This window comes from Coregonus clupeaformis, chromosome 7 (genome assembly GCF_020615455.1).
Source record: "Coregonus clupeaformis isolate EN_2021a chromosome 7, ASM2061545v1, whole genome shotgun sequence".
NCBI classification, from domain to species: Eukaryota; Metazoa; Chordata; class Actinopteri; order Salmoniformes; family Salmonidae; genus Coregonus; species Coregonus clupeaformis.
Window position 1 is genome coordinate 68,876,884 of NC_059198.1, and position 15,227 is coordinate 68,892,110.

Below are 15,227 nucleotides of genomic sequence, written 5' to 3' on the forward strand. Positions count from 1 at the left end.
ACAGAGAGCAGACTCCACTCTGATTAATTAACCCTCAGCTAGTCTATGGGACGACCCAGTGACCCACAGAGAAGACGGATGCCCTCTTTTTAATCCCAGAAGTGTGTGTGTGTGTGTGTGTGTGTGTGTGTGTGTCTGAGGGGATGTCCCTTTGATCTGATGTAAATGTGTGTGCGCCCACACTCTGCCAGCTGCTTGACACACACATCTCCCCACACTTCAGTGAAGTGCAGCATTCCCTCTTGATGATGCAGTTAAAATGTGCACACCACATTCATCTCCTGATGAGGTATTTCCCAGTCTCATCCATTAAAAGGACTGATTATAAATTAGTTGTGTTACGGCCCCTGGGCTATGAGGGATTGGGGAAGAAGTACTGAATGCAGAGTGTTGAGATATGAAGAAATATGGATCTCCAGATGTGTTGTTAGTAAGAGGGGATGCACCAGGTGGGATGTTTTTTGCTCCAGGACCATCCCCTGTAGAGCTGGCACCATGGGTGTGTCGTGGGGCCGGGCCGGTTCTTCTGAAGCAGGCAGCAGAAGCTTGTTTAGCTTTGAAACCAGTGCTGTGTTTTGACTACAGCAGAGCTGGCTGCCGCCAAGGCGGTGGCTCTGAGATCAATTAAGGTTGTGTCCCAAATGACACCCTATTGCCTGTTTAGTGCAGTACTTTTGACTGGGGCCCATAGTGCTCTGGTCAAAAGTAGTGCACTATATAGGGAATAGGGTGCCATTTGGAACATAACCTAAGCCTCCCTCCTTTGGTGTAGAGAGCAGCTAGCTTGTTGATTAAGTAAGCTTATCAACACCAGGATGGGTATTAGGTGGATAGAATCAGCAGATTTGTTTTGGCTAATACATGTAAACTTAATGATGGTAAACACAGATGTTGAGATAGCGCTGGGGAAGTAATGCAAGGAATGCAGTGCATCTTAATGAGTCTGGATGGAAGAATGCTGTGTGTACAGTACGAGACTCGGGTTAGAGGGCAGCTTCAGGGAATGGAGCTGGGTTCTTTCAGAGGTAAATGAGGGTTCAAGGTCAGATGGGAAACAGGGTACACACACTATCTCTCTCTGTAATGAACCTGGAGAGCAGCCCTGGTTCTCATCAGCAGTGCAGCAGAGGAATGTCTAATTGGGAGAAAACAGGTTGTTTGTGGTCGTCCATCGGCTTTCACAACTCAAACACACATACACACACAGACACACATTGCTTTTTCAATCCAGGGATCTTAATTAGACTGGGCTATTTATTTTATGGGCAGCAAAATTGCCAGCCTCACTCCACTGACCGAACAGTAGGAGGGAGGGAGGGAGAGAGAGAGTGAATGATGAAAACAGAGACAGAGAGGGGTGAGGAGAGGAATAAAAGAGAGCTGAGAAAGGGGATAAGGCCAGCTTATGTTTATGGATGCACTGAACTCAGCGGTAGATAGTCAGCTACGGGAAGAGAATACACTGTACCTGTGGTACTGCTGGTGTTGTCTAGTGCTGGAGTCCACTAAGGTCACTAATACAAATTGACCACTACCACCCATTTAGCCCAAATGGTCCCTAATGTCCGCCTCTCCGGATTTCAGAATACAAACAGGCAATCCTCTCTGACTAGAAGCCTCTATATTTATCCTCTAATCTTGTCTCACTTAAAGTCTTTCTCAACTGCGTCTCTTTCTCTCTGAAAAAAGTAATATGCTTCTGGTTAACAACTCTGCAATTTGTTACTCTTAGAGCCACATCAAGTCTGGTGCTGGAGGCAGAGAGAGAGAGAGGGAGGAGAGAGATTCAGGGATCATGCCACTGCATGATGGAGGGGAGAGAGGAGGTGAGGAGGGGGGGTCCTCTGCCCTACCCTGCCCTACCTTTAAGTGAAAAGCCCCATCATCGGCATTTCACCCACCAGAGCCGTTCATCATGTCGCGGCTATGCGGGCGCTTGTTACGAGGACACCTGTGTCAACACCCAGGAGGGGGGAGCGTGGTGGAGAAGGGGGGATGGGGGTGGAGGGGAGGGAAGGGGGAGACTGAGGCAGGGCACGTGAGCCGTTGGGCTTTCATCTGATGAGCGCTCTGATGGGCACAGGTCACATCTGGCACAGGCACTCACTGTCTGACGCGAGCGCACGCAAGCACACACACACACACACACACACACACAAACAGACACACAGCCAGCCCCCATGGAAACTTAAGACCCAAACTCTCTAAAGGCCACAGGGGGGCACGGGCCCCTCATTCATCCCCTCTCTCATACCTCACTGACAATACAGGGGGGAAATGATGTCATCAGCATGTTGAGTGTCAGTGTGTCAGAGCGACTGTGTGTGTGTGTGTGTGTGTGTGTGTGTGTGTGTGTGTGTGTGTGTGTGTGTGTGTGTGTGTGTGTGTGTGTGTGTGTGTGTGTGTGTGTGTGTGTGTGTGTGTGTGTGTGTGTGCGTGTGTTCGTGTTTTTGTATAAATGAATGACACATACCCCCAGCTGTGGCTTCAGGTTAATATTACATTATGTGTCCTGAGAGTTACCGGTAATTCTCCACTGCTCATTAACCCTTCTATCAGCCTAGCTACAGGGGAGGAAACGTCCATCCAGGATTAGCTAGTTACTAGACGGACTGGGCTAATTATCAACCAGACCGATACATGGAATATAAACTATAGGTATTTTCTCAGCAGTCTTAGAACAACACTTCAGGCCATTAAGGCCCCAGTCCCTAATAACGCTGACCACGGAGGGGGAAGGGAGGTGGGAAAGGAGGGGGAGGGATGGTGGGAAAGAGAGTCACCCAAGGATTAACAACACAGTCTTAAAGCAGCAGTCTGCTTTCACCATCTAAAAGAAACATTTGGAAATGTTAAATAGAAAAACCTAGCTTAACCCTGGTGCTTTGCTAAAAAAAAAAAATGTTGGTGCATACTGTGTTTTTAAAAACTGTGTTTTTAAGGCTGCAGCTTGTCTCAACATCCCGTCATAAATTCTATAGTTTGTTTAAAGCTGCAATATGTAACCTTTTGGGCGACCCAACCAAAAGTCTAAGATGCGGTAGATCTGTTATATGTGCACTATTCCTATGCTTCCCGTTCTTAAGTTTTGTTTTTGCGTCTTTTACTTTCGGTTTTGTACACCAGCTTCAAACAGCTGAAAATACAACATATTTGGTTATGGAAAATATATTTCACAGCAGTTTAGATGATGCAATGATTCTCTACACAATGGCTGCTTGTTTTGTCACATAAACTGAAATGTGTGTGTGTGTGTGTGCGCGTGTGTGTGATGGCGGTGGACCGTGGTGGTAGAGGAGTGGGTGGTGATGGGATGCGCTCTACTGAGCTTCGCTCTGAGAAGTTTATTTGTTTCTCGGAGAAAAGCTCTGGCGTGTTTACAGGTCCTGTGCAACTTGTTTGCCATTTCAATTCTCTCCCTCTTCTCTGGTGAAATTGCCTCTACTGCTCGGCTCTTGGGGGTGATGCGATTCACCAACGTAACAAAAACAACAGCAGTAGTAAAACTAGAAAGAGACAGACAGGGGGTTGTGAGTTAGCGTGTGGTTAGCAAATGTCACATTATTTGCCTCCTGAAGCTGGTCACACACACAGTAAATAGTCAGATTGTAGCACATAAATACCATGCACACAACACAAAGCATTGTGGGTAGAGAGGTAGCTAGCGACGAGGGCCGGCGGGACTTCTGTGGCCCGAAGCCCTGTGGAGACGAAGATAATAAGAGATAAAAATACATCTATTGGCTGAATATCTCTTCAGGGGACAGACTGGACCTTTCCTTTATTCCATTTTATTCTGTTCTGATCTCTTTTCTCTGTGCCCGTTATCTTTTTACAGACACCCACACAAAGGCACACAATGGCCGCCAGTTTGCCCTTGCCTGTCCCTTTTTTCTCTGTGGCTGAATGAAACTAGAAAAGGGAGGGAGCCGGGATGGAGGTAGGTGGTGATAACATGTAATTATGGTACACAGAGAGAACATAGCGGAGACAGACATGCTCTCTTGTTACCCACGAGGCTAGCACTTTATCTTTTCTACTCACTTTGACTAGACGTTGATCCTGCTCTGAGATAGCCCTGCAGTCCTAGCGAGCGGCTAGCGCTGTCCTCTCCTTGCCTAGGCATTGGGAGCAAAGCCACACAGTCTGAAAGGATTTTATTTTTTATCTGAACGGATTTTCTTTCAATTCTGCACTTGTCAAACACCATGTGCGATAACAGCGTCAGACAGTGGCGACCAAATGGAAAGCTCCTCTTAGACAGCTACAGTCGGAAAGCCGTATCAAGCTGTTCTTTCTTTGACTTGTACACCCACTATGAACTCTGCAGTAGACTGTAGTCCAGTGCACTGAAGGGCACTTATTTAGGCCTCTCTACTTTAAAGCAAAGGAATTAATAAAATATAAATATATCGACGAGCAATGTCAGAGCGCCATAGACTAAGATACAGTAGAATAGCATAGAATACAGTATATACATATGAGATGAATAATGCAGCTATGTAAACATTATTAAAGTGACTAGTGTTCCATTTATTAAAGTGGCCAGTGATTTCTAATCTATGTATATAGGCAGCAGCCTCTAATGTGCTAGTGAAGGCTATTTAACAGTCTGATGGCCTTGAGATAGAAGCTGTTTTTCAGTCTCTCGGTCCTAGCTTGTACCTGTACTGACCTCGCCTTCTGGATGATAGCGGGGTGAACAGGCAGTGGCTTGGGTGATTGTTGTCCTTGATGATCTTTTTGGCCTTCCTGTGACATCGGGTGCTTTAGGTGTCCTGGAGGGCTGGTAGTTTGCCCCCGGGGATGCGTTGGGCATACCGCACCACCCTCTGGACAGCCCTGCGGTTGCGGGCGGTGCAGTTGCTGTACCAGGCGGTGATACAGCCCGACAGGATGCTCTCAATTGAGCATCTGTAAAAGTTTGTGAGTGTTTTAGGTGCCAAGCCACATTTCTTCAGCCTCTTGAGGTTGAAGAGGCTCTGTTGCGCCTTCTTCACCACACTGTCTGTGTGGGTGGACCATTTCAGTTTGTCAGTGATGTGTACGCCGAGGAACTTGAAGCTTTCCACCTTCTCCACTGCGGTCCCGTCGATGTGGATAGGGGGGTGCTCCTTCTGCTGTTTCCTGAAATCCATGATCATCTCCTTTGTTTTGTCTCAGGCTGTAGTCCCCACCTGCTTCAAGTAGACCACCATCATCCCAGTGCCCAAGAAAAACAAGGTGACATGGCCAAATGACTATTGCCCCCTCGCACTGTCAACGGTCATCATGAGGTGTTTTGACGAGTCAGCCTATAGGGTGGAGGTAAGTTAATTGGCATTGTGGTGCCAGGACAACAACCTCTCCCTCAACGTCAGAAAAACAAAGGAGTTGATTGTTGACTTCAGGAAAAACGGGAGGGAACCCTGCCCTGATCCACATCAACTGGACTGCAGTAGAGAGAGTCAGTCGTTTTAAGTTCCTCTGCGTCCACATCACTGAGGACTTGTCATGGACCAACAACGCCACCACTCTTGTCAAGAGGGCGCAAAAGTGTCTCTACTTCCTAAGGCGGCTGAAGAAATTTGGCATGCCACCCCGAGTCCTCTCCAAATACTACTGCTGCACCATTGAGAGCGTCCTGGCCGGTTGCATCACGGCCTGGTGCAGAAGTTGCTCCATCCACGACCGCAAGGCCCTCCAGCGGGTGGTGAAGACGGCCCAGTACATCACTGGGACCGTGTTCCCACCCATCCAGACAATCTAGTCAAAACGGTGCCTGAGGAAGGCCCGCAGCAGCATCAAGTACCCCACACACCCCAGCCACGAGCTGTTCACTCCCTTATCGTCGGGCAGACGTATCGGAGCATGAGGTCTGATACCAACAGTCTCAGAGACTATTTATATCTACAAGCCATCAGACTGCTGAACACTTGAACTGGACTGACCACCTGCACTGACTCTCCGCACCTTAGCACACATGCATTCACTCACACACGCACGCACACACCTATACAGACATACACTCATCCACACACACACACTCACACACAGAGCCAGTTAGAGACAGTTTGCACTGTTCTGTGAAGGGAGTAGTACACAGCGTTGTACGAGATCTTCAGTTTCTTGACAATTTCTCGCATGGAATAGCCATTTCTCAGAACAAGAATAGACTGACGAGTTTCAGAAGAAAGTTCTTTGTTTCTGGTCATTTTGATCCTGTAATCGAACCCACAATTGCTGATGCTCCAGATACTCAACTAGTCTCAAGAAGGCCAGTTTTATTGCTTCTTTAATCAGCTCAACAGTTTTCAGCTGTGCTAACATAATTGCAAAAGGGTTTTCTAATGATCAATTAGCCTTTTCAAATGATAAACTTGGATTAGAAAACACAACATGCCATTGGAACACAGGACTGATGGTTGCTGATAAAGGGCCTCTGTACGGCTATGTAGATATTCCATTAAAAATCTGCCGTTTCCAGCTACAATAGCCATTTACAACATTAACAATGTCTACACTGTATTTCTTATCAATTTGATGTTAATTTAATGGACAAAAAAATGGCTTTTCTTTCGAAAACAAGGAAAATTCTAAGTGACCCTAAACTTTTGAACGGTAGTGTATATATTCATGCTACACCACATCACAACTGCTGCTACCAGACTCTTATTATTATTGCTAAATACTACACAATTTAAACACTTGCCCTCCAGTCCCCCCTTCCACAAAACGTGTAAATAGTGGACTATAAATTTAGCCTTTCTATATTATACTTATTCTAAAATGTTTATTCTATTGTACTGAGCCATTTACTTTATGTTTGTATTCTTATCTTTTATTATTTATTTTATTATTTATTATTGAAACTTGAACTTGAAACACACACACACACACCTCTGTGCCCCTGAACCTCCCTCTGATCCCAAACTCAGTCATCCCTGGGATCAGTCTGTGGAGGTCCACAGAGTTCTGGACAATCACATCCCTGGCCCTGATATTTTAGAAAAGTATTTCTGGTCTCTACGGTTTTTCAAACAGGAAAAAGGAGGAAAACTGCAGAATTAATGGCCAGACCCGCTGTTTTGGAATCTTTAGCTTTCAGAGCAGCACTAAATGTAAACTCGCCTTACAGTCAAACTGAACTGGTGTTCCTGTCTTGCCTTACAGCCCCCCCAAAAAAAGAAAGAAAATAAGTAAGCCACTCTCATTTCCAACGTGTGCTGTGTAAAGTGACGAATGTGTGAAATCTGCTCACTTCCCTAATCAGCTGAAGGCCTCTTCTCCAGGGAGCCATGAGTAAATGTTTTGACTTGCTGTTATAAAACATAAAACTGGCAAGTGTGTGTGTGTGTGGTGTTTGTGTCTGTGTGTGCATGAGTGATTGTGTGTGTGTGAGTGTGTGCATGCTTGTGTGTATGTGTGTGTAAGCACTTCTCATATGTTGCACAGACGCGTAATGACGTGGCTGTGGGGGGGGGGGGTTGTGTGTGTGTCGGGGGACATGTTTATTCAGTCCCGTGCTGGTGATTGAGGCCTTTCACTGATGTTTACAATCACTCTGGCCAGATGTTACAGCATCAACAACAGATTCAACACACACACACACAGAGGAATACAGAACTGCGAAGTCAACGACTGACAAAGAATAAGAAGCTGACAGTCAGAGAGAGAGAGAGAGCAAAGGATGGTGTGAATTGTGTATCAGCAGCCCATTGAATGAATGCAACAGATTCAAGGTGGTCTCCCTCTCAGGGCTATAAAGCACTGTCTTAAAGTGCCAGCTGGCTCACAGAGCTTCTCCATCACAAACCATCACAAAGCACAAAGGAACAGGCAAACAAACAAACCGTAAAACAAGACACTCAAAAGTATCACCTACTTTCATCTCTTTCGCTCTCTCCTCTTTCCTCTCTTCTTTCTTTCTTTCTTTCTTTCTTTCTTTCTTTCTTTCTTTCTTTCTTTCTTTCTTTCTTTTTTTCTTTCTTTCTTTCTTTCTTTCTTTCTTTCTTTCTTTCCTTCTTTCTTTCTTTCCTTCTTTCTTTCTTTCTTTCTTTCTTTCTTTCTTTCTTTCTTTCTTTCTTTCTTTCTTTCCTTCTTTCTTTCTTTCCTTCTTTCTTTCTTTCTTTCTTTCTTTCTTTCTTTCTTTCTTTCTTTCTTTCTTTCTTTCTTTCCTTCTTTCTTTCTTTCTTTCTTTCTTTCTTTCTTTCTTTCTTTCTTTCTTTCTCTTCTTCTCTCTATCTTCCTCTTTATTTCTCTCGACTATATCTTTCTCTCCCATCTGGGCACAGACGTCAATTCAACGTCCATTCCACATTGGTTCAACATAATTTCATTGAAATGACGTGGAAACAACATTCATTCAATCAGTGTGTGCCCAGTGGGTCTTCTCCTGTCTCACTTGCAGAAGAGATGTCAATCTCAATGCGACTTCCCTGGTTTAATAAAGGATAAATAAACTAGAAATCTCTCTTTTCCTCTCCTCCTCTCAGGTCCGGAATGTTCCAGGAACTTCACGTCTAAAAACAATGGGGTAATAAAGTCACCTGGTTTTCCAGAGAAGTATCCCAACAACCTAGACTGCACCTTCATGATCTTTGCCCCCAAGATGTCCGAGATCATCCTGGAGTTCGAGAGCTTCGAGCTGGAGCCTGACACCACTCCTCCCACCGGGGTCTTCTGTCGATACGATAGGCTGGAGATCTGGGACGGCTTCCCTGGAGGTGAGTGACAGTCATATATCTAGTCAGATATAGCTAGTATTTTTGTTAGCGTTCTCAGTATTATACAGTTTTGTAATATTAACACACTCAATAAATATGAATAGGGCGATGACTGTGGACAGGACACGTAGCCTAGTTGTCATAACTCAATGCTAAAAATGTCCTAATTATGATAGTCTACAATACTCCCTTCCTCCCCTTACAGACATGTATTGTGTTTGTGGAGTTGTTTATGTTTGTCAGTTGGGAGGAGGCCATGGTATGTAGACAGGGGTGGTACTCCACCATACTGTTGATCGATCGGTCAGGAGAGGACTTTTCTGTCCAGAAACAACCTAACCCTTTTGTCTGGGTTTGGGTTTTAGCTGTTGTTTCTTCTAGAAGTTAAACTGGCTTGTAACAGTGCCAGACTTGACTCAGGTATTTAATATAAAAGTGTTGCAGGGTTTTCCAGAACCTGTTTATATATTTTCTTCAAAGGTGGGAGGTTTATAATTTCTCTAAAACGAACAGTGTTGATTAAACAAGCTGTGAAGACGTTGAGGGCTCAGTCTTTCACGTTATTATCACCTTTATTTTCGCCACTCAGTGAAATGCATTTAGAAAACTGACATCTGTGATCGACAATGGAGACTTTTACCATGAGACTAACTGTCTTAGGAACACACGTTTATTCTGAGTATGAAATTCTGAAACTTTTACTTTACAACACTCTTAGACTAAGGGTTCATCTTCTTATCTAAGAACATATCATGTTTCAAATAGCCACCAACAGCAGAGTGTCTCCTCTTTTGTCTTTGTGGGGTCTAGAAATGGGGAAAATAACAAAATAACACTCTTCTCACATCCAGAGTAATTGAGTGTGTGAGACAGTGGGGCCTGGAACATGGGAGGTGAGTTAGAGGTGGAAGGCCATGGGGGAGACAGGGGAGACATAGAGGGGAGGCTGGGGGCCATGTTGTGTGTCGGGCCATGTCTGATGAGGGCTGGGCACAGTACCTGTGGTCCCTTTTGGATCAATAGTGCATTAGCACGAAAGGCTGGAGGTGTGCTCGCCACGGGTGGCGATGAGGGGGTAAGACGGGGGGCGGTGAGGGTGAGGACTCCCATGTAGCGCCTGTGGAGTCGCGCCTCCCTCCCTCCCTCTCTCCTTCTCCCTCCTTCGCTCCCTCCTCCCTTTCTCCCACGTCTCAGGCAGACTGAGACGGGTAGAGAGAGTGTGGTTGTGGCACCCTCCCCATCCTCTCTCCTTCTACCCTCCTCTTGCCTCCCCCAGGACCATAGAGACCTCCTGCAGAGACACAGAGTTCACAACAGAGCCTTTTACATTTGCATAGCGCCATTGAGTCATGCAGATAATCTAGGAGATGGCTAATCCTAACCCTCCTGTGTTATGATGATGAATCTGAGCCATCAGGTCCCCACCCAGGCTAACCCCTCTCTCCCTTTCATCTGTGTGTCTAGTTGTAATGCCAAGCTGTAAGTGACATGTCAGAGTGAGGGGATGTGAGAGGTTTAGAGGGGAGCAGGGCAGCAGCCTGGCTGTCACTTGCCACTGATCACAGGCTTACTAATCATTGATAAGCACCAGGCCTCCAGACCTGCTTAACATCTAGACAGAGGAACACACACACAGGCAGGCAGGCACACACACACACACACACACAGACAGCCATGTAAGAAAGCAAGCAAGCAGGCACACACACATACACACACACACACACTCATAGATACAATATGGTATCAGCTCCTGGGTTCACTTTTATTGCCCTCTTTTCTTTTGACATTCCCTTGTTTTTCCCCTTATCTCTGTTTGTTTAGTCTTAGTGGCCAGATCATACCCACCTCAGCACTATACCATCACATTAAAAAAGGCCCAGGAATGTATGACTGGTATAAAACAGACAGAAACCTCGACTTTGCCTTGTCTTAAGCAGGAGTCCCTGTTGTTCTTCATCTTCTCTCTCTCTCTCTCTCTCTCTCTCTCTCTCTCTCTCTCTCTCTCGCTCTCGCTCTCGCTCTCGCTCTCGCTCTCTCTCTCTCTCTATATGTGTGTCTGTTTTGTGGGCATATGGGGGGGGGTTTACCTCCATGGGGGTGGGGGGTTGTGTTTACTGTGTATAAACACCCATGTGACAGACCTACGGCAAGCAAATACTGACTTAACTCTTAACTCTACACACACTCCCATCTTCAGTTGTAACCTTGGTAACTGATGATCTCTCTCGCTCTCCCCCTCTCTCTCCACCCCCTCACTCTCTCTCTATTTCTATCTCTCACTCTCCTTCCCTCTCTTTCTTCCCATCGCCCTCTCTCTTCCTCTCCTCCCCTCTCTCTATCTACCGCTCCGTCTGTTCCCCCCCCTCTGCAGTTGGTCCGTACATTGGACGGTACTGTGGTCAGAACACCCCGGGTCGTATCATCTCCTACACGGGCATCTTGGCACTGACAATCAACACCGATAGCGCCATCGCCAAGGAGGGCTTCTCTGCCAACTTCACTGTGTTGGAGCGGACTGTGCCAGAGGGTGAGTGTTGTTCATCATTGATTGGCAAACTGGACCAGAGAAACAATCTAGAGGGAATTCATGCTACTGAGCCGAATCTGCAGTGTTGGATCTTATTTTGACGAGTATTGTCGCAGCTGAATAATCTTGCAGCAAAAGGATTTGAACGTTTAGTCCATAGTGTTGCTTGATCAATGTTTGGGCTATTAGCTGGCCAAAATTAGGCTACATGAAAAATGCAATACTGTTAATATAGCCATGTGTTAGTGCGGGTTTTCAGTAAATTTATGTAAATCATGAAGCTCATCTGCATTTCCTGCTGTGCGGGGAAATTCTCAGCAACAAAAGAGTGATCAAATTAAGATCTTACATCTGTAGCCAAACCAAGCTGGATTTAGCTGGCCTGATTACGCATCCACCACATTTGCTGGAACCATACTGAAAGAGACAATGTGAAAATAAAATATCAGAATAAGGAAAGTTTGGTTTGGGTCAATACAATAGCGTCATACATGCCTTCATACATACAAGGGGTGGTCCCTGTCCCACTGCTATACACATTTACTTTAATGTGGCACTAAAGGGAGTTATTAAATCAACAGCTCCCGGTCTTTTCATTAAGTGGATGTGTTACAAGGCACGTGCCATCTCCCCCAGTTTATGAGGCCTAACTTTAACACAGCAGTGGTAGAGACACTGTGGGGCGGACAGACAGCCTCTCCAGACAGACAGTGTCCCAGCTCCCAGCCTCTAACACAGCATGATCATCGTCCTAGGGCCTGGCCCCCATGACCACAATTTGAGAAATGCTCCGACTAAACATTTCACTTGCGAAACACAACCACCTTGAAGCCAGTAAATCTTTCCACAGACTCACCCAGTCAACCCCCCCCACCCACCCCCCACCCCCGTCGGGTTATTATGGCGAGGGCTGGTGTTAAATAAAACACTATTCATCCCAGATGGTTCTATGTCCCCCGTGGGGAGTAGTGATATGCATGTATGCATAGGCCCCTAGATAGACTCACACAGAGCCTGAGCACAGTCACATACAGTGATGACTGCCCGTGTCACTAGTCTCTATAGTCCCAACAGCTCAGTACCACGGCAACATAAACATAACATAATCTCTCACTGAACACTAAGCCCCAATATTACATGTATTTGATAGGGACACATACAATCAAAAGACTAAACTCATCAAGTCACTGCATTATTTGACGTCTGTCCTACTATTTATGCATTCGGCTGCTAACAACCTGGCTGAATGAATCCTCAGAGAGTAGACAGATCCAGTCCATCACAGTTTATATCCACTGTGGTTTAGACTTGTACTCTTAGTTATTTATTAATAAGCCCTTAGATGTATAATCCATGGCTTTTCCTTTTTACCCCTACATAATGTAATACTTGTACACTTTAGCTGAGAGGGGGTGATGTAGGGGTGATAAGGTGTTGCTTTGATGGTGATAAAGCAGGCTTGCCTTCTCTCTTCTCTCCCTGACAGCCCTGCTAGGGTGTCCCACTTGGCACCCTATTCTCTTTATAGTGCACTCCTTTTGAGAAGGGCCCATAGGGCACTGGTCAAAAGTAATGCACTATAAAGGAATAGGGTGCCATTTAGAACGCATCCATACTATCTTCCTGATCACCCTCCACCACACTTCACAGAGTGTGCTGCTTAAAACGCAGGCTAATAGCTGATAGCAACACACATGAGTACATCTACACGTCAGGCTGCAAACTAGAGGCTCTTTGTTTACAATCAGAGGGAATATACATAAAATAATCTGGGTCTGGTTGATGTTTATGGAGAGATTCAGATTCCTCCTTCCAGAGTTTGAGAAGAAGAAGAAGAAGAAGAAGAAGAAGAAGAAGAAGAAGAAGAAGAAGAAGAAGAAGAAGAAGAAGAAGAAGAAGAAGAAGAAGAAGAAGAAGAAGAAGAAGAAGAAGAAGAAGAAGAAGAAGAAGAAGAAGAAGAAGAAAAGAGGGGGTATTTAAGAAAGAAGAAGATGAGAGTTGAGGGAGTGTGAAACGGTTTTCTCTTTTTTACCTTTCTTTCTTTTGCTTTCTCTCTCTGCTGTAGTGTGTATAGTATAGGGTGTGCAGCAGTCAAGGACTGTCTATGAGCTAATACAGATGGTCTCTCCATCTGCTTGAAGCTGCACAGCGCTGGTATACGCAATGTGCCTGCCTGAATGTGAGTGTGTGCTTGTGCACCTGCCTTCATGTCTGTGTGTGTGTGTGTGTGTGTGTGTGTGTGTGTTACATATAGGGCTCTGGAGAATGATGTAGTATGGAGAGAGGAAGAGATCACCTCTTGACCTGGCCGGTAGTTGTATACTTAAACACATTCACTCAGACACCCACACACACACAAACAAACACACACACACACTCACTCAGGCTGACCCTGGCCGACTGCACCATATCAACACAAACAAGGAGATGCCCTCTATCCTGTGTGGTACAGGCATTCTGGGAGAATTTACAGCCCAGAACACTGACACTAAATATGCCTTAAAATCCCGTGGGACAACAATATTAGGAAATGTGCACCATGTGTGAAACACAAACTGCCTACAGCGAGCTTTGAAGGAGGGATGAACCAGCACCAACTCCAATGAAAACCTACTGGCTCTACTTTCATGCATAATAGTTTCCCTTTTTTCAAACAAGTGTACAGTGAACTTAGCCCTACACTGAATGTTTTATGAATAAAGCTTTATGTCTTGTTGTAGCACCATAGTTCCACTGTGCTTGCCTTCCATTAATGCCTTTGTGTGTGGTGGGGGAGAGAGAGGGAGTGGAAGCGGGGATCCACTGAGGCAGCGCTGATGTGGCTCTTTATTCCGGCCACCAGAGTGCCAGCCCGGACCCTGCCACTGAGTGTCCCTATCCCCAGGGAGTTGATGTGTACTCTGGCCTGGGACACCTGGATGGTGCTTTCAGCAAAAAAAATTGACTAAAGTGTCTCAACAATCTCTCTCTCTCTCTCTCTCAGATTTTGACTGTACAGACCCGTTAGGTATGGAATCGGGGGAGATAGCATCAGAGCAGATTGTAGCTTCTTCTCAGTACAACCCAGGCTGGTCCCCGGAGCGAGCCAGACTCAACTACTATGAGAACGCATGGACACCAGGAGAGGACAACAACAAAGAGTGGATACAGGTATGGTCTGCACCATAACCTCAAAGCAATATATAATATATGCTATTTCGCAGATGCTTTTATCCCAAGAGACTTACTATCAGTACATCAGTGAGTGCATACATATTTGTATGGATGGCCCCAGCAGGATTCAAACCCACAATCTTAAAGTTTCTAGCGCCATGCTCTACCAATTGAGCCACATGGGACTACCATAAAATGTCACAGACTGTCACAGAGATGGCTAATGTCTTATCATAAATACATTTGAAGAATGGGTGTGTTTATGGCTGAAAAAAGGCCATATACCCTATAAGCAATACTGTAACTTCTTGAAAACTTCTCCAAAGTCATTGACCCAAAGCTGTTTGGAGACAAAACAACAACAGGCTTTTTGACTGTGTTATTGAAGCTGAATGACCTACTTTTGAACATTTCCCGCATAAACCTCTGGTCAAAAGTAGTGCATAACATAGGGAATGGGTTAATAAGTAGTGCCATGGGCCCTGGTCAAAGTTAGTGTACTACATAGAGAATAGGGTCAAAAGTAGTGCACTACAGAGGGAATAGGGTGCCATTTCAGACTCAGACTTGTGACTACAGTAGAGGTGACTCCTTCCTACTTTGTAGTTCCTGGTCCAATTCCAGGAGTCTGTCTGTTCACTGTGTCCTCTGTGGACACCCCTGTGCCATGCTGGGTAAATCCTTTAAGGTGATCCAGAAATCTGATGATTACTTTCTGCTTCCTGTCTGATGGAACTCCAGGCTAGCTGTGGATTCCAGACACTCCACAAAGCTCTCTGTCTCTCTCTTTCTCTCTCTCTCTGTGGTTCTCTTCCTCTCCTACCTGATAATCGCTGGCATCC

General features: G+C 45.6%; 1 protein-coding gene across 2 annotated transcripts in view; it reads left to right on the top strand.

The window, feature by feature from the left end:
* The window catches only part of LOC121570009 (neuropilin-1a), a 92,562-nt gene that overhangs the window by 33,394 nt on the left and 43,941 nt on the right, over positions 1-15,227 (top strand). For both annotated transcript variants that reach the window (XM_041881450.1, XM_041881452.1), the window contains exons 5-7: positions 8,475-8,705; positions 11,077-11,232; positions 14,216-14,382. In XM_041881450.1, the coding sequence (XP_041737384.1) occupies positions 8,475-8,705; positions 11,077-11,232; positions 14,216-14,382 (554 nt within the window). The remainder of the gene's footprint in view (positions 1-8,474; positions 8,706-11,076; positions 11,233-14,215; positions 14,383-15,227) is intronic.